The sequence below is a fragment of the Haemaphysalis longicornis genome, unplaced genomic scaffold (genome assembly GCF_048455015.1).
Source record: "Haemaphysalis longicornis isolate Haplotype H1 unplaced genomic scaffold, Haemaphysalis longicornis Haplotype H1 scaffold_1, whole genome shotgun sequence".
Taxonomy (NCBI): domain Eukaryota; kingdom Metazoa; phylum Arthropoda; class Arachnida; order Ixodida; family Ixodidae; genus Haemaphysalis; species Haemaphysalis longicornis.
In genome coordinates, this window is record NW_027526203.1 from 144923811 (window position 1) to 144947069 (window position 23259).

Here is a 23259-nt window from a genome sequence, read left to right on the forward strand (position 1 = left end):
AAGAGTGACGCAGGAGCCGGCTTTTCATGTATTTTTGTTTTTCTACTGTCAGCATTGTATATCATATGAACTATTTTCATGAAGTTTTAAATAAGTCCTATGCATTTGAACTTGTTTCCACGACTTCCATTGTTTACGTATGTGTGTTGGTCATGACGACAGTGGCACCTTGTGCACTCGATCTATGTTTTGCACTTTTTCTGTTCTCCCCGATGACACATTTGATGATGTTCCGAAACTGCAAGCGCAGCGTTCCTACCCGCTGGCCGATCATTTTTCACGTGGCTGCGGCCGAACGCACCTTCCGAAAACCACGCCGTAGACGCGACGGGCGCGCTCTTGACGACGACGATGAACGTTGCGCGTGCGTCCGCGTGCCGCTGCACTAGGTATTTGGGGGCTAGGTGGTGCCGGCGTCGCCTTCAGAATCGTGTTCTCAAGATGGAGGACCCCTGTTCGTCGGACGCGACGGGGTCGCCGGGGCCGCTGCAAGGACGTAGTGATGGCGCCCACTCGGGGGTCGGCGGCGCGGAGGCGTGCAAGCTGGCCGCCGTCCACCACGAAGGGCTGTGCGTCGGAGTGTGCGACGAGGAGCTCTGCTCCAAGGCGGCCGCTGAGTTCCTCTCGCTGCGCTCGAGCAGCGGCTATCCTTTCCAAGATGGCGATGAGGCGCTGGACGACGCCGTGTACGGCGGCAACGGCGAGCCGCTGCTGTCAAAGAAGGCCCCGGACGAGTGGGCCCGCAGCAGCGACCTGGCCAACATCGTGTTCGGGCTCAAAACGGAGGAGGAAGAGGAGGAGCTCTTCGACAACGTGGACCGATTCCTCTGTGAGCGGGACCTGTTCGAAGCGGCCGGAACCAAGGCAGCGGCGCCGTTCGCTGAAGCCGACGCTGCCTCGGCCGACGCTGCTGGCGACGCAAACGACGCCGATGTCACAAGCGAGCCTGCCGGCCCGCCCCTCGAGGCGCCGGAGGATCCAGCGCTTTCGGAAGGTAAGCAATCCTGCATCCTGTGTTAGCGCTCCCGTGCAAGTCCTTCAGTAGCAGGCCATTCTCGTTCCAACGAGAGAGCGCCAAGCGCATCTTTTTTGGTGCGTCCAGGTAGCCGCGTTTTGAGTGAGGTGTGCGAATTCGTGCACACGCCACACGGCATGCGTTTCACGTCTAGCGTGCGCACAAAGAAACGTTTTTTTGAACGCACCCTCATGACGCGAAGTGCGTGTGTGTGGTTCGATTGGCGGTTCAGTTTTGCTAGCCCGCAGTGAATGTACCGCGTTACGCTGCGCGGCCACTGTGATCATATGCCACATGACCAAATGTGCGGGGTCTGCTGCACGTTTTTTTTTTTTTTTTCGACGCGCGTTTGGACCCAGTATAAGAGCCCTCTAGGGTGAGGACGGCGAGACGCCGTTCTTGGAAGCATAAATAGCCAATGGTTGGATGAAACGTCGAGCTGGGCTCGAAGGACTCATTGACATTTGGGTTTTGGGCAAATATATGAATTATGTGATATGAAGGCCTTTTTTTTCTCTTTACAGTATTCGGGGGGGGGGGGGGGGGGGGGGGGCGAAGGTGCAGTTCCTCCGGCTTTTCTCTGTTGTGTGTGAAGCCCTATGTGCTGGCAGACAGCTAAAAGCTGCTTCTGTAACTGGTCCATTTTTTTTTTGCTGACAGGACCAAGCAGCGACATAATACCCTTTGGCACGTTAATGCATATGTTTTTGATGACGTGGCAGGCGACGTGTCATGTGCTGTCACTGATGGTACTGTAGACCGCCAGCCTAGTTTTCAGCCAACTAGAACAGAGGAAGGGTACAGACTAATCGTGTAAACCTAAGGTTTGGCTCTCCTAGATAAGTTTGTCGAAAAGCTGTTTGGGCTTGTCTAAGCATGTCCTTTATCTCAGAGGTGTTTGGGGTGGAAGAGCAAGTGAATGCCTTCTTTCTTGGATTCCCCCCCCCTCCCCTTAATGCTGTCCAAACTGTCACAGGTGAAGCAGTTGATCGACAGCTGGTGTGCATACCACCGACCAGTACTTGCTCAAGCCGTGTGGGCCTACTGCTGCGCACGGGTGGCTCTGGAATTTGGGGGTGCATTTTTTATTTATTAGCGGTTTCCTGCAACACCAAGATGGCATTATTATAGAAGTAGGGGAAATTCACAGGTATTCATGATGCCCGTCGGTAGCAGAGACTTGAAACACAACATTAATACCATCACATACACGCACAAAATATTACAGATCTAGCAGAAATTTTGCTACACTAGCAACTATTGCCACTGTGTCTGCTTCGTGCATGCAAATGAAATCGGTTGAGAGCATTGATACGGTGCTGCCAAGGGACAGCAGGTGTTGGGTGCGCTTATGTTTGTGCACCTTTGTTGCCATGGAATGATCTCCCTGTCCGCACCTCCAATGTCAAGGGCCAAGAACCAAATTTCCTGTTCACACTTACCATTTTTTTAATGGCTGCATTCGCACCCAAGCACTGGACTGCGCACCCGGGCGACTTTTCCGGCGTGCCTGCCTTGACTTGTGTGGTGGCCCGTTTGCAGTCGGCCAGCCGCTGTTGGCCATCCCGGGCCCCAGCGGCATCCGTGGGCGCACTTTTTCCTGCCCCGTGGAGGACTGTGACCGGGTGTTTGAGCGCAACCGGCAGCTGCGCGTGCACCTGATCAGCCACACGGCACACCGCCCCTTCAAGGTGAGCACAGGATGCCTGCCCACGGTGCTGTGGCAGTGGGCTCGAAAAGTGGGGCCAACTCGTTAACCAATGCTTGCTGAACCACTTTGCGCTTTGGTGGACCCATCAGATCCGCTCACTTGGTTGTCCGTAAGCAGTGCCACGGCCGCTGGATGAGAGCGCACGCAAGGTGCGGCCTGCCGCGTCGCCCGGATTTCGACGGGCGAGGGCGTGAGTGGCGGTGTTTACGTTTGCCGCCGCTTGACTCCCTCGTGGCGCTAGCGTTCGGGGACTGGTTTCGGGACCGAGCGGGGCGGTCCCCGTAGGCGAGTGCTTGCGCCGACTGAGAGACAGCCAGCGCACGGGTTTTAAAGATGTTGTCAGTCCTGGGCTGACAGATGACAACCACCGGTTAGCTTTGTCAGAAAACGTCTCACACACATCACGTAAACCACGTTGCACAGTTTAAAGCCGCAAGTTGATTAGTTGCAGTTCAAGCGGCAGGTATTTGGTGGGACTTTATTCGTCCGAAATTTCAAAAATGTCACCTTTTGTCGGGAAACGCGGTGTCGACACACGGGAGAGCGATGAATATTTGCCGGCGACGGATTAAAGCTTGCCTTAAAGACACTTCTTTGCAAAAACATGTTGGCCGGGCGGAATGCGCACCTCGTAAAACGAGGACACGCGATAGAATGGTTCAAAAAGGATTTGAAAAAACTAGACATTTTGCTATGCGTGTCTATTGATACGTTTATACTGGCTCGATCATGTCTTGCCGTGCATAGAGATATGGGTTGTTTCATTTTCGCAGGCACGACAATGCCTTTAAACGCGCTACTGAAAACTTGATTACAGAGGTTGTATAGGAAGAAAAATAAATGCACCGTGCTGTGTTCAAGAGACAGTGCGTACGGTCCACTCTCCTAGCTGCTAAGCATTTTTCAAACTTTGCGATGAGAACTAGCGCTAGGTACATTTCCTCCGTTATTTCATCGCCTATTTAAACCCAAGCGGCCTATAGTTGTCGAAGGCTTGTGCGCTATGTGTACTCCTACCCCTTTAAAAATGCGGGCCAAGGCCTCGCTTGTTCCGGGGATATACGGCACCGGCACGCGTTTCAGGGGTCCGGCGGTTGAAGTTCTTGAAGAAACGCGTGCCGGTGCCGTATATCCCCGGAACAAGCGAGGCCTTGGCCCGCATTTTCAAAGGGGTAGGAGTACACATAGCGCACAAGCCTTCGACAACTATAGGCCGCTTAAAGGAGCCATGAAGAGAAAATGCAAGTTGGTTTTATTCGAAAGATTTCGTGTTTTATAGTGCCCCCAGCGCTTGTCCGGATACAAACGGTGCTTTATTCACTGAGAAATTAAACAATTTAGGTTAAAATTTTGATTTTCCCGCTCAATCGTGCGTTTTCGTGGTCCCAAGTGACATCACTGAAACCGACCGCTCTGCAGCCTAGAGTACCTTCATTCACGCATCCACCGTACAGGGTAGAGACACGTATACGCTGGCGCCGCCATTTTTGGTTGCTCGCTCGCCGCCGAAGCAAGTCATTGTGTCAAAACCGCGCTAAAATTATCGCCGCAACGCGGTTTACTGAAGAAGTTTGAATCATATTGTCTGTTTCGCGTTGCTAGGTCTCGTGGGAAACGAAAAGAATAACGCGCTGAGCCCGTTGGCCCAATTGCGGCGGCACGGGACCGTTCGAAGGTTGTCTCCACCCTGTACAGCGGTGTTGGTTTGTTCCCGCGTTTCTTTACGTTCCGTAGCCTAGATGGCGCCACCATACCGTGGCAAGCGTTTGGTTTGTTTTTGCCCGCATTTAAACCTGGCTTGTTTTTGTTCTGGGAGAAAATATTCGTTCCCTGAAACAGTGCTCGCTCGACAAATGGGGTCACGTAAGACACCGTTGCTTGCGTCAATCGGCCAGTGTCGTCTGAGACAACCCCAAGCCCCGTAGGGCTGTGCAGCGAAACCAGGCATGCTGTGCGCAGTACGAACAGCAGAACGCATCAGTACTTCTATGTTTACATGTGCTTTCGTAACTTCCACTGTTTGTCCCATCATTCTTATTGCTTTGTAAAGAATGTGCCCTAAATTTAAGCGCAAATCGCTCGTTCGTCTAGTTTGTAAGTTCTACCTAATTTGCGTCTGCTTCTGCCAGCCTCCGCCAATCGCAGAGCTTAGCCCATGTGACGACATAGGTTCTGTTGCGGGAAATGAGCTGGTGGGTCGCATGACCATTCCCGTTTTTCTTAATTATGTAGCTTATTTGAGCGAAGTTTACGTTAAAAGTGGTGTCAGTATGATTCTAACGAGACAATTTTTTGAATGAACCAAACTTGTGTTTTCTCTTCATGGCTCCTTTAATCCCCCGCCCCAAAGACCGGACGACAATAGAGAAGGCACCCGGGGTCGTCTACCGCATTCCGTACGCGGGGTGCAACGCCTCGTACATCGGTGAAACCAAAAACCTGCCGGAGAGGATTAGGCAACACAAGAACGACGTCCGGAAGCAGAATAGAGTTCGCAGCGCAGTCGCCGAACACTGTGAAATGGCCGACCACAAAATTGACTTCTCCGGAACGGCCATCCTCGAAAGGGAAGCGAACTGGAGGAAGCGGCTTTTACTCGAATCGTGGCATATTCAATGCACACCTGGGAATGTTAATCGCTCGCTTGGCACTCTCCCCTCGGTGTACACACACGGATTACGTGCCGCAGCGAGGGGCTTTGTGCGAGGCCAGCAAATGTGAGACTATAAGATGGAGCAGCAGCGTGGCCACTGTCACCCCTGAAGAAGAAGCCGAGCCGGCTTCAAAACGTCGGGTTTTTTGCCTTTTTGCATTGTATTAGTTGGAGCCTAATTAAATCTCAGTTCAGTAACTTCCTAACCAGACAGAAGTCTGTCGAAATGTTCACTTTCAAGATGTGTAATGCCTTGTATCTGCACAAAAAATGCGTAATTCACGCAGTTAGAACTATTAATAATTATGATATTCCAGATGTAGATTGTTGGTTTAAAACAGCAAAGAAAGGAAGAAAATGTGAAATGGACAAGCGGTGTTTGAATGCTTACGCATTATTAGGCAATTTTCGGAATTTATGTACAATTTCGTTTTTTCTTTTGTGTCCGGGCGAAAATTTAGCTTGCCGAGCTCGCCAAATTTTTTTAAAATTTTTTGTCGACCCTGACATTCCATATGCTCTCCTTAATTTTTTTTTCGAGGCTACAGAGAACAAGTAAAAATATCAGGTAGAAACTGGAATCGCTTTTCATTCAACAGTATATATATATATATATATATATATATATATATATATATATATATATATATATATATATATATATATTGTCAAAATAAAAAAAGGCCGACATATCTGTGATAGTAGTATTACTTCATAACTAAACAACGTGCAATCAATTCATATGTGCCGTGAGATTAAACGAATTGTGGTGTTTTATGTAGTGCCCGAGGAAAAATGTACAAAAAAGTCGGTTATGTCTTAAACATTGAGAAGTGTTGGCACTCATAAATAACAAGCGCTGTCACAAAAACATTGCTTCTGTTTGTCCGGAATTTTAATATATTCTCTGCAGTCGCAGCTTGCAGACAAAACATAAATCTCTGCCGGGCGTGAGGTCACGAAGAGCATACCGGGCGATGTAAGACACAACGACACAGCAATGCGAGACAGAAGGCACACTATCAACGCGTAATGCTGCTGCTGCGAACGGAATTTAACTTGCATCTTGACCAAATGAAGCTCGGCCGCCGCTAATCGTGTTTGTCTTTTAACAGGCGTAACATTAGTGCTGGTAAATGCCTTATGTGGAGCGTGGAACGCCGATGATAAGCCCACACTTCGAAATAAGCGGCCCGAAAGCCGGCGTCCCGCGGGCCCCGCTCGCCGCAACCAGTCCCGGAACGGTGGCGCCGCGGTGGCAGTATTTGGCTCTAGGCGCACTCACGCCGCTTTGGAGGCACGCGGCAGGCCGCACGTCAGTGCGCGTTTCATCCAGCGGCCGTGGCAGTGCAGCCGAAGGGGTCACTCGGAGAACGCTCAGACGGTCAGGCAGGGTCCTAGTGGGTTCACTGCAAGTCGATGGTAGTTTGTTTTCTACGTCCAGGTTGCGTTTCTGCACTGGCCCCAGTGTAGCTTGCTGGACATGGGCTCTAATGGGGCTGAGATAGGATGTCTAAGACCGGCGTGTGTTGTGAAGCAGTGCTGTGAGAGGGAGCAGCCGAAAGCAGCACGCTTTGTGCAATCTTGCTGTGCCACCAGTGAGCAAGGTGCAATCACCATTGCTTATGGCAATGCTGTGGTGACTGCTCCTTCGTGCTGGTTTCCTTTTTTACAAAGGTTACCATGCTGGGCTAGTTGTTGGTGAGATACAAAGGAAGGAACAGCGCACACTTTGACGAAGGACGGGGTGTGTGTTTCTGTCAGTCCTTCGTCAGAACGTGCGCTGTTCCTTCCTTCCTTTCCTTTTTTTTTTGCGTGTGTTTATCGCATGATAGAGTAGGGCATGAAACGGAGCTCAAACATGCCCTTTTAGTCGTGCCACTTGGTGTATGCTGTATATGTGGCCGTAGTCTGTGGGGCATGGTTGCAGTTGTGATGTGGCATTTCTGCGTTGCCTGGTGGTACACCGGTTTGCTCTTTGGCTGCCAGGTTGGGAAAACAGTGATGTAGATAGCCAAAACCAGCCCCCACAGGCTTTTGTTGTGGCCTCCCCATCTGCGATGTGATGGTGCAGCATCCGGAGTGAATCCTCCTCCTCCTCCAGGGATTCCCCCTGCACTGCGCCTCAGTTTTTCTCCTCAGCCACACCTCAGAAACGGTACGTGTCTGAGCTGTGGCTGCACGAGCAATGTCAACACTGGCACGTGGCATTTCATTCATTGGTGGCTTTGACATGCTTAGTGGCAGAATTTTGCAACTTCTCGTGCGAACAGAGTAAGTAAGCTTAGTTTAGCTTAAGCTAGTTTGCCCACTGCTGTGCCACATGAGGTGGGACATCCTGAGAGTTTGCTAAAAAAATCTAGTCTTCAGATATGTAGCTCCGCTTCTTCGTAGCACTGCCAGCTGTAGGCCTGGACCGAGCAGTGCATGGACCTGCCTGCCTACTTTTCTTTTTGGTGGACAGGTCTAGGATGGGATGAGAGAGTGCATGTCTGCCCTTGCGGGCAGAGATGCATGTACATTGGTATTGCAGTATGGGGAAGTTTTATTAATGCCAGGTTACGATGTGTCGGTACTGCAAGTAGCAGCACCTTTCACATTGGAGCACTTCATCACTTGCCCTAAGCTGTGGCTCGCAGTCAAGCCTGGGCTTGGAAGTTGCAGGCCGCATACTATATTTGGTTCACATCTGTGGCCTGTTTATAGTTTTGGGAGAAGTTATGGTGGCTGCCAGCCTGCGGATTGATTGGGCTGCGTTGTTCCCATGCAGTGCCCCGTGGATGGGTGCGACTGGGCCTTTGCGACAGAGTACAAGCTCAAGCGCCATCTCGAGACCCACCAAGGCAAGAAGGCTTTCACGGTGAGCCTGCCAACCTAGGTGGCTGTGTGTCTGGAAACAGGGAATTCTTAGGGAAAAAGTTGGGGAATGTTTGGCTTTCTTGTGGACATACTCTGGGGGCAGTGCACCCTTGTCGTTTCTACCCAGTTTGTATGGCAACCTTGAAGTATGGCCTTTGCTCTCTTCCTGCCATCCTTGAGGGGCAATAAGGGCACCTCCTCTCTGAATGCGAATGCTTATTTGAGGTGCGGTCATTGCGTGAGGGGTGCTTTTTGCACACCCCCCCCCCCCCTTTTTTTTTCGCACCCTGCATTGCCCTTGTGCCTGTCCCCATCTTTGACTGTGCGAGCCATGCACTGTTTCCACCTTACCCTAACGTGAAGGCTGTTCTGTGGCTGAACAAGCGACCAGCAGAAAGTTAACCATGCTGAGTTTTTTTTGGGCCTTAAGGCTTCTGTGCACAATTGGGGCGCATTTTCAGCTATAGCTTCAGTGTTTCTTCCTGTGGCTACCAACCAGCGATAAGGCACGCAGATGCGGGCAGAGTGCAGGAACGGTGTGCATGACACACGTTTCAGTGGTGCCACTCCTGTGCCAAATTGAACCAAACGGGCGTTTTTGCACCGTTCTGATAAAAATCTATGAAATTGTGCCAAAGTGCTCCAAATGAACTGTAGGGGCTTTAGAGGGTGTCATTTTGTGCCGTCACCGCAACCTTGAAGGGAATCTGGAGGCAATGAGGAACTGGGGGAAGCTACTGGAGGACATCTAGTGGCACCGTGGTCAGTCGGAGAGATAGCAGAGAAAGCACGTAGTGGCATGTAGAGCCACATTTAGAGGCCCTAGTGGCATGTGCACGGCTTCAATTGGCTTCGTTGCTGCTGTCTGGGCTGACGGCCGGGAAACGACTCTTTACTACTGTTTTGAGTGCGTGCCAACTGTGATGCGGAGGGGTGTCATTGAGAAAAGTTTAATTTATTTACAATTTGCTCTCATGTTTTGCTTGAGTGTAGGCATTGGGCCGACGCCGCAGCACACCACAAGCGCTGGCGATTTGCGCGCTAAAATTGGCAAGGACGCTTTCGGGTTCTGGTCTTATTCAGAAAAAAAACAAACAAATAATTTGGGCACATAAAGGTCGAACAGAAACATCCTGATCCCTTAACAACCCTTGCTAACATTTCAGTTGCTGACCTTAACCATAGCATGCCCACATGCAGTTGCTGATTGGCACTGATTTTCGCTGACTTAACTTTGGTCTTCCTGATTTTCCTGCTTAGCTTTCTTGCCACAGAAGGTTCTTTTGTCAGAATAGCACTTCCACATGCAAATTCTGTACAGAAGCGCCGAGCGGCAGCTCAACGAGGAGCACCGGTGCCTTTGAGGCTTGCGTTTAACGCAGCTGGTCTTAAGCAGCCTGCTGCGTAGATTGAAAATCATGCAGTGTTTTGTTTTGATGTACGTACTTTTGTGACTGTCCTTCTAGTCGTTATGCCTTATCGCGGCGCAGGTGTGGAAACCTCGTGCACAAAGTGTTCGGGATGCTGTGAGGTTTGCACGCACAAGGCGGCTATCTCTGATTTGGCCTGTCTGCCAACTCCGTGCTGTTATAGACCACTGACATGCAGATAGCTCAGCGATTGCGGGCTATTTTTGAATATTTGCTGGCTGTTAGTAGGTTATAACGTAGCATATAGTACCACTGTGCGCGGAGTAGTGGTGACGATGATTGACGGGCGCGAAAATGTGAAAGGTGAGGCGACGCTGTTTTCGGATTATATTCAACATCCCTGAACCTGCCAATATAATGCTCGTATCAGCCGTGCTAACATAACATGAAGCAGTATGTGGTAGTGTGGGGTATCTGAGACTTCTTTATGAACGAAATTCTTCGTAGACAGGGTCGTCATTTTTTATATTATTGTGGTTCTAATTTTGCAGTGAGAACATAGTTTTTTGCAGTGAGAACATAGTTTTTTAAAAAATATTTAAGGGGGGAGGTGGGTCTTTAGACAATTTTTTTTATTATTAGTGACAGCTAGATGGAAATTGGCAGTCTTAAGCAGTTTTTTACACTGATTTCAAATATGTAATTGGTTTTAACTTAGCTTCATTTGTTCAAGAAATACAGTACTTTGAAATTTATTTATTGAGGCATTTCTTACGGGGGTTTAGGGCAATTTCGCTTTAGCAAACTCAATTATGATTTATACGGACATAACGCCATAGGTCTACTCTGGGGGGCTATGCTATTTTTATTCATTTCGAAGGCTTTTGCAAAGCAAGAAAGAGGTGAACATTTGATATCAACAACTCGTATAAAATTGCCTCATTTTTATTAATTTTTGCAAATAGGTAAACAATGACAGAGCAATAAAAATAGCATCACCCCCTAGATAACTTCAATACGAATACAATGGTACCAGTCTTGTCATCCTAGCCTAAGAGCAACATTACAAAAACCCCCGTAAGGCAGAGCTTGATCTTGCAAAAAAAGAAACTGAGAAAAATGCATTTTAAGTTTCAGATCACGGTAACTTTTGCTACAGCAAAGCTACAACAATATAAATAGCATCATTTTGTAGCTCTATTCTTTACGAAGAAAAGCATACCAATAGAAAATTAAATTTTCTACAGTTACACTTCAGAAACTGTTTCTCCTCATTCATCTTTTCTCTCAGTGTCTTTACAGAATACAGAAAGGCACAAATACCATGTACTGCTGTTAGTTTTGTGCTACCAATGAGACTAAAGCACAGCAGCCACCCAGAACTAGAGATTGTCCTGCAATGCATCTAGGCTGTAGGTGAAATGCACTTTGGTGATCAATGCTTCAGTGATACAAATAGCATCAGCTGCTAGACCAATTCAATACAAATAAAATTATACCAAGAGTAAGATAAGGAAACACCCTGAAAGGAAGAGCGTGACCTCACAAAATAAACTGTAGAGCTGCAGGTGGACTTCAATTTGGCGATGGATACCAGAGTTATACAAACAGCATCACCTTCTATATCTATTTATTGCAAATTAAATGATACCAGTCTTATCATCCTAGGTCAAAAGCCTGATAGTGAAACACTCAGTAAGGCAGAGCATGACGTCGCAAAATAAGAGAGAAAATGAATCTTTAGTTTCTAACTTGCTACAGCATGGCCCAATATAAAAAGCGCCGGGTCACTCTGTTCCTCAAGAAAAAAAAAAAAACAGTATGCGACCGTACCACAAAAATAACCAGGAAGGCTCTCTGCAAGTAATGAAAAACTTTTGTAAACAGCGCTGGAAAACTGCACTTTTTGCTGAACTTCACGTACGGCAGTTCCTACTTTGCACTTCCTTCAACGTTGATGCAAACTAAAGAAAAGCACAAACATATTGTGCTGCAGACTTTTTTTTTTTTTCACACATAAAACCAAAGCACAACAGCTAACTAAATCTGGACGTTTCCACGCGGCGCTTCTCGGACCAGGTTCGTACGTGACAGGCGATCTCGGCACCGCCGTCTACGGCGTCTTCCATCGTGTTTTCGTACGCTTGCAGCGCGTAGGTCCTTGAAGTAAAGGTCTCCAGGCATTGCGGCACGAGACATGAAGACGTTGTGACAGAATCGCAGTCACTAACGGTAGAGAAAACGCACCCGAATTGAAAATACTGCGGCGGCGAACGCGCGCCTGCAAAAACAAAACGAAAAAAAAAATGGCGGCTCAACGGCGCCGGCCAATCAAAGACGCGGAACGGGGGGCTCGACTCGAGCGCGCGTGCTCCTGCCAATCAGCGTCTCCGAAACGACCTTCGGTAAATCGGCGATAACTCTCGTTCTCCTCATGCGACGCCATTTTGAGATGGCGCAAAATACGCACAAAGAAATCAGCTACAAAGCGAGCCCAAGATGGCCGCCGCCAGCAGTCTGCTTAGAGTGTGGCGCGCGCGCGAAGTTCAAGCTTTTATAGCCCGGTTTTCGGCGTTTTGCGGCTCCCACTGCGTTTTCAAAGTCGTTTTTGAGATTATTCCCGATCAAATTCAGCGGTGAAACTTTTCGAGTAGGTGCTTGAAGGTACAAAGACTTCAAAAATGTGTTTTTCCTAAAATGCGTATTTTCGCGATTTTGGACCATTCTAAGATCCGCGTCCCCCCTTAAATGCATCGTGTCTGGACACCATTAAAATAATAGAATTTTTTTTTCACATGACTGCTTAATTGGAATTTTTTTTCGTATTTATAGAGTTAAAAGAGTAATGACACCAATTTTCGGCGTGAATATTATTGCACAGTTCGCTTCCTTTACTCAACAGAATACCCTGGCTGAAATATGAGCGGCCTGCGACGTGAAGAACATACTTCAATTGGATCTCGTTTATCGCGCCGACGGAGCAGCGCGCGGAGCGGCACTCAGCAAATGGACATCAGCGTGACATCAGCCCGTGATAGCCGAAAGAAGTGATGCGACAGCGCTCGTCAAAAACTCAGTGACGCCACTTCACGCGCGTGGCCCCGCGAGCGGTGACTGGGCATTCTCAAACGGGTGCATGTGGCCAGAGCTACAGGCATAACCGCTGCCCAGAAAGGCACTGTGTGCAAAAATAAAGTGCCACACGCGGGAAAGGAAACGATAATATAGCCCGGGATCGCAATAGAAGTCGCCATCAGGACTTTTATTGAAAGTTGTCATCAAATTTCCGCCGCAGTGGTTGGCCTAGCACATTCAGGCAGCTCAGCCGTTCAGCTCCGGCGGCGGCGCGGTCGAAACAACGCCCCCACCGGCCTCCGCAGTGTTTTGACGTCCGCACAAAGCGGTGAGGTCAGGTCGGAGGATTCTCTCATATGCGCCTTGCGGGATCAAAGCGCGGGAATTTGAAACAAACGATTTTCAGGCCGTTCAGTGTAATTAATTATCGCGCGCTGAAGTATTTAAAGTGCTGTTTCGGGTTCGCCAGACCATTAAGCATCGATAAAAGCAATAAAGTGTCAGTACTCCTTTAATCTGTTTCATTCCTTTACGGTTTGATTTTCTATATCTTTATGATGCTTTTCCCTGTTCCTTCTACCCGTCTACCTTTTAAACAATGTATTCCTAGACATTTATCATAATATATAACTTACAAAATAATGTTGTCTTTCTTTTCACTACTTTCCTTTCCTCATTAGTACCCTCCCTTGCCTTCTACGCCGTACAAATAAGATAAATGTTGTACGTTCACAATACTAAACGAGTCTCAGAATGGCTGTAAGGCTAGGTTGTAGCCCTTGTGGGCTTCTTTTACAAGTTATACTTCCAGGCCATGTGATGAATGAAACTAACGAAATCCCCAAACAATGTTTCTCAGAATTTCTGATTGGGAGATGTTTTGGTGTGCATTTCTTGTGGTACTTCAACAACCTCAAAAACTAATATCGGTTGTTCCAAACTGAATGCTCCAAACTGCTCCAAAATAACTTTTTTGTGCTCCAAAAGTATGGTTCTTTGGGGGCAGAAAAAAGGCAATTTTTTTTAATGGGAAATGCAGGGATAGATGTTTCCCCTTGTCACCCTTCCTCAAGCCCTCCCCCACAAGCTACGTGGGTCAGGTGTTTCTTATGTGGGCTAATGGCATGCACTGAGGATCAGCCAAGATTTTGGTACCAGCTACTGTTGGGCACTTGATTCTCATGAAGCCTTGTCTCTTTTATGTTGTGATGTTTCATTATTTTTATGGAGCTCTGGCTCACCGACATCAGGCAGCAAAGCGATAAATCAGCTGCTTGCATGCGTTGCAGTTCTTCGAACAATGGTGGTGGAAATACTGTCACTATGACCCAGTTGGGCTTGTCAGTTATACATGACAATACACATGGCATGTTTTGTTAGAAACACTGGTTATCTGGTGTGACTTTCGTCGACATATTATGTTTCAAGTTGTAGAGGGTGTCTGATGGGCAACGTTTGTTGAATTGTTGTGATCATAGCTTGAAATCAGTGCTCTCCTGCATTTCCCTAGATTTCCCTAGAGGCACCTGTCGTGCGCGGCTAGGTACAGGTGCCCCAAAAAGTAAACGGAGCACGGGTTCGAGATTTTGAGGGGATTTCTTCGCCGTGTGCCTAGCCAGCAATCACTAAGTGATTTTCCAAGAAATTCATTCTAAAATAAAATCGGACTGCGCATATTCTATTTATGCTGGCGGCAGCATAGAAGAGAAATTAGTCTAATTTCACGAAGCCGTGCTCCGTTTACTTTTTGGGGCACCTGTACGTGCTGTCCCTATAGTCTTCAATAAGGCTGCTTTGTAGCCTAGCGTGTGCCCACTAGTCAGGAAAGCGCACTAGTTTGAGTCGATCACAGTTCGAAATAAGTGCTTGCCCGGTGCCGGCGACGCGAACAAGCAGTTTTTCGGCGCATTCCCTGCATTTCCCTAGAGGCTTCTGCTTTGCGCAGCTGGGTATGTGCTGTCCCTATAGTCTTCAATAAGACTGCTCTGTACCCTAGTGTGTGCACACTAGTCAGGAGAGCCCACTAGTCTGAGTCTAACTTGCAGACTTATTGTAGTCTGTGAACTAGACTAGACTGCCGAGAAAACTACCAATAAGCAGGTTTGTTTGAACAAGCAAGTGGTATTCTTTTATGCCTGAAGGCAGAGAAGCTCGGAGGTGCACGACCAGAAGCCTTCGCTATCAAGAAAACAGACAAGCCCATAAGCATGCCGTCAGTCACCCTCACATTTAACGTCGTGGCTTTTGAGGGATTGTAGCAGTTGAGTGAAGACCGCAGTGGAACTGCGGTCTTTTTTTGTAGGCCTTAAACCTAAACGTTAAAAGAAGGGGGAAACGGGCATCGGCAGGGGCCCTTTAAGGCAGGCCCCTGGTTTTGCTAAAATTCGGTCCATTAAATGCCTGGCCTTGCGTTTTGGTACGGACTAGCCTTGAAAGGGAACAGTCTGGTTAATGTCAGTTGTCTCTTTGACGACAGCATCCCGCCTTACCCGCCTGGGTAGCCTAAAGAAAGTTGGGTGAGACAAGCAAGTGCTCAACAGGTGTCCCCGAGCATCCCGGCCTTGTGGGGCAGAGGAGAGAGAGAGAGAGCCGTCCCCTCCCCCCCTTGGTGCAGTGCGAGGTGGACGGCTGTGGGCAGAGCTTCACGACGGTGTACAACTTGCGGTCGCACCTGAAGCTGCACGGGCGGCCCACCTTCGAGTGCCCCGGATGCGGCTGCTCCTTCGGCACCCGGCGCAAGATGGAGCTGCACCTGCGCGAGCACAAGGAGCTCGACGCCCCCTACAGGTGGGCAGTGGGTGCTTTGCACAGACGAGTGGGGGGGGGGCAAGGTATGTCAGCTGAACCAATCGCTGAATACGTTCGCGCGCTTGTCCACACTCTTGTTGTCCAGCCCACACGTCCTTTTGCTTCCAGGGTACTTTCAGGGAGGGCTGTGTGGCCGTTGCTGCCCCTGCGCCATGGCGAGGGGGCTTGTACCCTTTTGCTGGTCGATGTAGTTTAGCTGCCAAGTCTGAAAATAGCGGGTCAAGCGCACTGCCTTGTTTCCAGTGTGCGATGATCGTAGTGGGTGGAAGCACTGAATAAGTATGGAGGGGAATGCAGAGGAGTGAGAAACTACTTTCTCCCTGCCAGAATTCTGGTGGAAGCTATTTGGCTGTGGCGGCTTTTTGTTGAATATTCAAAACCCTTTGTCGTTTTTTGTCATTGCTACTTCCCAAGTGCCATCTGCATATTTCAACATTGTGTTTCAAAAGTAGCGAAACACTTCCTTCGATTTTGAGGTGTTCCAGTCATGCAATAGCCATTCGCTGCTATTTTTGTCTATTGGTATTTTATTTAGTAATGGTTTAAATAGGTTTCTGCCAATGATGTGTTACAAGCATATAGTGATGGGAAGTGTGCATCCCAAAGTGCTAATGAAGAGCAAAAAAAGAAGGCCCTGAAAGAGACTACACTTCCACAACTTCCATTAGTTTCCTTCACGCTTTTGCAAAAGAAAAATTTGATGGTGGAGAGCTAAGTGCTAAAACACCATTGGCACAGCAAAGGCTTCGCAGATGTTGCAGGCTCTCCCTTCACGCGGGGCTGGCATCGCCAGTCGGTTTTGCATGTTTCCAACAGGCGGTCTCTGACCTTAGTGTCTGGCACACGGTGCTTGCTAGCAGTGAAGAGTGTACTGGGTTCCCCATGTGCCTTCAGGATAAATAGCCTGACTGCGCTTAGTCGAAAGGAATGGGGACTCACTGCGGTTCTATTCTCTCTACCTTGCAAAGTGTTGTGTGCTTCAACAGTTGCGAGCAAAAAGTACTGGGCCGTGATGTCCACGAGCGACGTTCAGTTGCAACGTCAAGGTGGCGTACTCGTCCACCTGTCGCATCTCGCCATGTGCACTGGGGGGAGTCGCACCAGTCAGGTTTCTTTTCTGTTTCTTTTTTGTAGAGTGACATAATTTTTCCATGTTTGATACAGTAAGTAGCATTGCCACCGTTGTCTGTCCACTTTACGGCGGCACACCTACGTGTCAAATGCGTGTTTGCTCGCTGCACCGTTTCTGTTGATTTAAAAATGGGTGGCAGGTTTCCCTCCTGGAAGGGCGGCTACCCCAACGAAATAGTCTATTTTCGAAGCACTTTGTGAAAAAGTCCCCGCCAAAACCGAGACAGAATGCCCAGACACTGAAACAGAATACAGAAAACAAAGTTTCAGCACATTGTAAACCTACTGTGTAACTACTTTTTTTTTTTAATTTTGATAGGCACATAGCGCATTTGTGCGGCATGGGACTTTTGCGCCCTACTTATACAACACACCCACATTTGCTGGGAAGGAAAAGTAATTACTTTTCGTACATGTTTTGTTTTTCTGGTGTTTTTGTGCAATACTGTGAATTTATGTCTTCATTCTGCGCAAAATGTGAACCTCAGAAGCATTTTTTTTTTTTTGCTTGCATTGCTGCAGGCCAGGCAATTTTAAATGCTGTGCATGTTTGAAGGTGTGTCCTTGAATCAAACTACATTTATCACTTCATGCAGGCTGTTCTTTCTCCTTTGATTGAAATGCTGCTAAGTTGCACGAAACTGCTGAATGATTGGCAGCCCATGATCAGCTCAATAGCAGCTGTGTCTTCAGTGCAAACCATATCGACAGTTCCTGAGATCATTTTGTGGGACAGCGCTGCGCTTAAGGGGGGGACGCGGCTTTCAGCTTCAGAAAAATGACCAAAACACTGTTTTTTTTGAAAGCCACATATTCGGCTTCTATGTTTCCTATTCTGTGCGTCTGCAAAGTTTTTCCGCTGAAAAGCGTCGCAACGTGGCATAAAAAAATACTTTTGCCAGGCGCGGTGACAAAATATCAGCGCAAAAGGGTGAAAAAAACTGCAATTTTCGGAGCGCTGTATCTCCGCAATGGTGCCACCGGGCGCAGCCATTTTGATATCGTTCGATCGGCCGAGCAATCGTCTTTCTGGTTCCGCTCGTCTCTTTTAACTTCGTTCATCACAAACACACAAACAGCAGAAAAGAAACGACGCACAAACGAAGCTAGAAATAGATGCTGAAGCGCTATTGGCCCTCCAGTCGGGGTGCTAAAACTACCCTCCTGATTGGGCGTCGTGGTGGCAACGCAATACGGCGGCCGAGTGAACTCCGTACTGCATGTTTTGAGTTCATTTTCGCTGCTTTGTTCAGCCAAGTTTCTGTTAAGTCTGTGGTATTCAACGCGGACGTTATCACGATGGGAAGGCCTGAGATCACGAGCCAGATTACGGGAAGTTGTGTGGCTCGGAAGGCGGAGGTCATCGAACGCTTCGTGGTGCACGTGACTACCGTCGCCAGACCCCAAAGGGTGACACGCAATGTGCGCGCTTGCGATAGCAGTTCACGAAGTGAACTTTTAGTCGGATTTTGCGATGTTTACATGCTTAGTTATTCCTATGTTTGACTGTGGGCTCGCTAGCCTTTGGAAAATAAACAGTAGATGCGTCAACAGGGTGACTAGCGACCGGGAAAACCAGGAAAAGTCAGGGAATTTTTAGCCACCGGGAAAAGTCAGGAAATTGTCAGGGAATTTTTGAATCAAGTACTACCAGTCAGGGAAAACCGCTTTGGGGCCTGCCCACACAGTTTTAGAATAGGGGAAACCAGTCGAACGCAACGCGAATGCAAACCGAACGCAACCCGTTAGCGCGCGACAAAAGCGTGAACCGCATGAAACTTTTTCTGGTTTTTCTGCAATGAAAAACGCGGCGCGTACGCCCGAGGCGCGCGGACGCCGCCGCGGAAACCACCCGCACGGTGCGTGCCGAGCGGTAGGCGGTGGCAACATGGTGGCAGCACCAGCCGCGGAGTAGTGCGGTAGCTCCAACAGCCGCTTCTAACCGCTCTTTAAAATGCTACTCAAGGCACAAACGCACTTGCTTGTGCAGGAAAGGAGCCACTGCAGGCACGAAATCGTCGACACGCCCGTGAAAATACCGCGCACGAATCGCGTACAGAAACTCGCCGTGCGGTTCACACACCTGGCTTAGGTTGCTGGGTGCATTTGCGGCAGAGGGACGTCTAGGTGGTGCCCAAATCGCACGCAAAACGGGCCTTTTTTTCCAGCGAATTTTAAAAGGCAGCGTTTTTTGGGAGCTAATCTTGAAAGAACTTCCTTATGACATCAGGAGCCAGAATTACATAATCAAAAAGGAACATGGTTTAGCGCGAACCCAGTGAACCGCATGGGGTGTTTTCTGCTCACGAAAACGCGCCGCGCACGTCACAGGCGCACTGACGCTGCCGCGGAACTACCCGCACGCTGCGCGTGGTGCTGCCGGCGGCGGCAACATGGCGGCGGCGGCTTCGACCACGAAGTGGTGACGGGAGCTCGAGCGACCACTTCTAAGCGCTCTCTAAAATGCCGCACAAGGCACGCACGAAGTTGCTTGTGAGGTAAAGGAGCTTATAATGTGATAATGTGGGCGAAAATGGTACAATAAAACATCATCCGTGCCGCTACTGAAAGGGCCCATGCAATACCTGCCGGGGTGGTAAGCCTTAACATGTCTGGCGGAGCCAGCCGGCTGCCTCGAGAGCTTCGAAACTGGCGCCATGAGGCGCGCGGCTCCCCATTGGCGCAAGTCGTCAGGCTCCTCCCACTGCCGCGCGTGACGGGCATCATTTTCTGAGCGAGCCAGAAGCTGCCACGCGCGCGAATCGTCGACGCGGGCGTCAAAAAATCGCACGCGCAACGCACCATGCGGTTCACGTTGCATGTCAAGCCAAGACAATCAAGAAAAAAAGCAAAAGGTGCTTGCTGAAGCGCAACTTGAAGTTTCTATCCCGCAAGATGAAATAAACTCTCTGAAGCCGTAACTGAAGGCAAGCAAACCTCAAACTGAACAAACTGAAATTAATCAAAGTGCATTTTGAGAATTAGGGCACTTGCAACAAATGTGTTTTTGTGTATGATAGAATGTCTTTTCTCTACGCTTTTTATATGCTTCATGGACCGTTTCCACAAAATGGCGCGTGTTGTATTGGTCAGGGAATTTCAACTAAAATGGTCATGGAAAACCTGGAAAAGTCAGGGAAATTGAATTAGGCAATTTGCTAGACACCTTGGTCAAACGCTGCGGCGTGCACGGCATAGCCGCTGCGCATTGGAGCATCACCTGACTGGGCAACCAGTTACGATTGAACACCAGTAGTTGTAATTAGGGCCTGGACGTTAGATATAATCTTAAAAGCTACCTGATCAGCCATATCAGGGATAATCAAAGTACGATATGTCGCGGTAAGCGTGCTCTGCGATGCGCGCGAGCCATATCGCCTTTTTTGCGCAACGTTTCCCGTGCACTTTAATAATCATGCAAACAGGTTTGAGTTAGGGATATCCTGCAGCAGCATTTAACAGTGATTTTTTAGGGAAATTATTGATACCAATGCATACATCTACGGCCTAGGGCATACTGACTGTGCTGTGAGAAATATTGGGTGCCTTGAATGTCAAAAGTAGTAACAAAATGCTCGTGCATTGAAGTTGGAGTTATGCAGAATATTATACCAAGCTTCAAAGTAACTCATTTGCGTCCTTGTGGTATGCAAACTTTTGGCAATGAACACCTGCACGTATGAGTACTAAGTTGCTGCTCCAGGCAAGATTATATAAAACATAAAAGAAGCCAAGAGCCATTTTCAGATTTAAGTAAAAAAAAAAGAGTGCTTCACTGTTGCTATGGTGACAACACTGCCAAGGGAAGTTATCCAGAGCGATAGAGCCAACCAGCTAACCTACTTTGCATTGAAAGCCATTGAAAACCATCTTTCCTTCCATTTGGTCTGCAAACTGGGCTATGTACTCTTCACAGAGGAGCTGAAAATGTTTTGTGGAAAGAGAAAGGCTGTAAAAGGCACTCCAATTTCGAGGCAAGGCCTTCCAAAAGCTCCATGTTCAAAAGGACACGAAAATCTACAACCCTGACGACTTATAGTGAAACCTATGTTGCAACTTTGGAAGCCGTTTTCTCAAAACAGTTTTTTTTGCCACCTCTGTTGCTTGTTCCAGGAATTTTTTGTGACCGCTGGGTCTATTTCGATTCCGTTTCTTGCATTACTTTCCTTGATGAACAGTTCAGGTTGTGAAACTCTTGGTTTTCTATATTTGTTTTTTGTCATTTTTTATTTAACTAGTCGTTCACAGTCGACATGCCTGTTGTGCATTAACCTCAAATAAAAAAAAAGAAAGAAAACTAAAAAAACAATGCGTTGTAAAAAAAAATAAGACTCGCGACCTCGTTCATTCATTTGGGAATTCAAAGCACTTTGAACAAGTTTTCTACGTGTTTTATAAGCCGCTCAAGCTTGGTACAAGCGAAAGAGGAAGAAAATTTAATAAATAAAAAAGTTCAAAATATTACTTTGAAATTTCTATGATGTTATCACAGAAGAATTTCCAGTTGCTGTGCCAATTTTCATCAAAATCCACAAAGAAATAAAAAAGTTTTTTGAAAGCCACGTCCCCCCTTAAGGGGGGGATACTGGGGGCTGCTACTGTGGAAGCTGCTATGCACAGCAAGTGTACAATTTTGAATGGTTTATGCCGAATATACAGAAAATTCTAACTTTTTCTTCACGAATTTTGTTGAAGTGAAATTCTCCGAAGAACATTGGGAAAGGAATTTTCGTGCATTACTTCCTGAGGCAACTGATGCGAAATTGGAAATCCTTCGTTGTAGCCGGAATTTCACTGTATGGGACTCTGTTGGGGCGGGGTCTGACTGTACAGAATATTAATAGTGTTGAAAAATACTTTTATGATTGCAGCATGGTTTAACTTAGTTTTTTTTGTTTTTGTAAAGTTTACCTTTCCTATGGCTATGCTGTGCCCCAGTACAGTTGAACGTTGAAGTAAGGAAGTCCTACTTGCAGCTGAAAACTTAACGTGAAGTTGTGGCTAGTACATTTGGGCATTTCAGATATTCGAGCAAGTTCTTCGAACACTCCTAGCATAAGCACGAACAAATTGCCCAAAAATTGATAGAAACGAAGCTAATAACTAGGGGCTGTGTGAGTTCTTGCTGTGGGCTCAGGCAGTGGGGTCGGCAGTCTGGTTTCAGGTCTGTTTCACATGCACTGGCAGCGGCAGTGTGACATTCCATCAAACACTGGTGGTCGATCTGTTTGCTTACGTTGTTTGCCGAGCTAGCCGACCAAGGAGAAGCCCCTGTGGGGTGAATGGGGTGCTCAGGCCTCCTCCCCGCATTGCGTGCAGGTGCCCCGAGGAGGGCTGCGGCAAGGCGTACTACTCATCCAACACGCTGGCCTCGCACCTGCGCGTCCACCAGCACCGGCCTGAAGAGCTGCGCTGCCCCTTTGCGGACTGCGGGAGGCAGTTTGGGCGGGCCTGCAAGCTGCGCCTGCACATGCGCCAGCACACGGGCGAGCGGCCCTACGGCTGCCCCGTGAGTGCGCTTTCTTCCTTCCTTCCTTCCTTACTCCTCCTCCTCTTCCCTCGTCCCTTGCCATGCGGAGGAGCGTGTTGAGCCTTCCGGTCTGCCTCCTCGTTGTTTCCCTGCCGCAGGAGTGCGCTTGGACCTTTGCCAGTGCGAGCAAGCTGACGCGCCACATGCGCAAGCACACGGGCGACCGGCGCTACACATGTCCCGACTGCGGCAAGGCCTTCATGCGCCCTGAGCACCTGCGCGGGCACATGGTGGTGCACTCAGGTGGACGACCCTTCGCCTGCACCGAGCCCGGTAAGGGGGGTGGCCTTCCTTCCTGCATTCCTGGCTGCATTTTGCGCCACAGTTTGTTTTCTGACCGAGACAGGTTGGGCCAACACCAGCTGGAAAGGGTGAAGGCCTTAGCTCTCTTTCCGTGACGTCACACGATAGGGCGGCTTGGTAAAACTTTGGAGCGCTGTTCAAGAGCGGGTGGGGTGCAGATGCATAGCGCGGAAACCTTTTTTTTTCTTGGAAGAACGAGCATGCGTGTACTTTAAAAGAAATTTGATGTGAAGAAAATTATAGGAGCAAACCATTTATTTACTCAAACCAGTTTCATTTCGTGTCTGCGCTAGATTGGGTGCAATATACAGTTAAACCTCGATGTAACGAAATCGGTAAAATTTGCAATTACTTCGTTACATTGAAATTCGCAGTTATAATGAAGTGTTCATCCCGTGAAGCATTTCCTGAAAAAGAAAACGTGGCGCGCATACACGGCCGGCGCACTGTTTCTGTTTCTATCGGTGCTTAATCGTCTACGCGGGCATAAGCGTGATCCGCATGGAGCGTTTTCTTCCCGCAAAAACGCGCCCCGCAAGCCACAGGCGCGCTGACGCAGCCGCGGAGACCACCCGCGCGATGCGGGTAGCTCCAGCGACCGATTCTAACCGCTCGCTGAAACGCAACTCGAGGGGCAAACGAGAGGGGTATGCGAGAAAAAAAGCGGATAACGTGGGTGAAATTTTCACTGTAAAACGTCATACGCGCCGCTTACGAGAGCGCCCATCAAATATCCTTCGCGGCGGCCTTATCGTCTAGCCAGCCAGCATCCCCGAGCGCTTCGAAGCTCCCGCCGTAGGGTGC

At 48.6% G+C, this 23259-nt stretch overlaps 1 protein-coding gene across 1 annotated transcript in view; it reads left to right on the forward strand.

The window, feature by feature from the left end:
• LOC144137573 (uncharacterized) overlaps window positions 1-23259 on the forward strand; it is a gene marked incomplete in the record, with an annotated part of 67461 nt that overhangs the window by 1647 nt on the left and 42555 nt on the right. The window contains 6 exon segments of the mRNA XM_077669498.1: window positions 255-994; window positions 2558-2706; window positions 8150-8239; window positions 15298-15470; window positions 21942-22131; window positions 22251-22425. Of these exon segments, the coding sequence (XP_077525624.1) occupies window positions 255-994; window positions 2558-2706; window positions 8150-8239; window positions 15298-15470; window positions 21942-22131; window positions 22251-22425 (1517 nt within the window).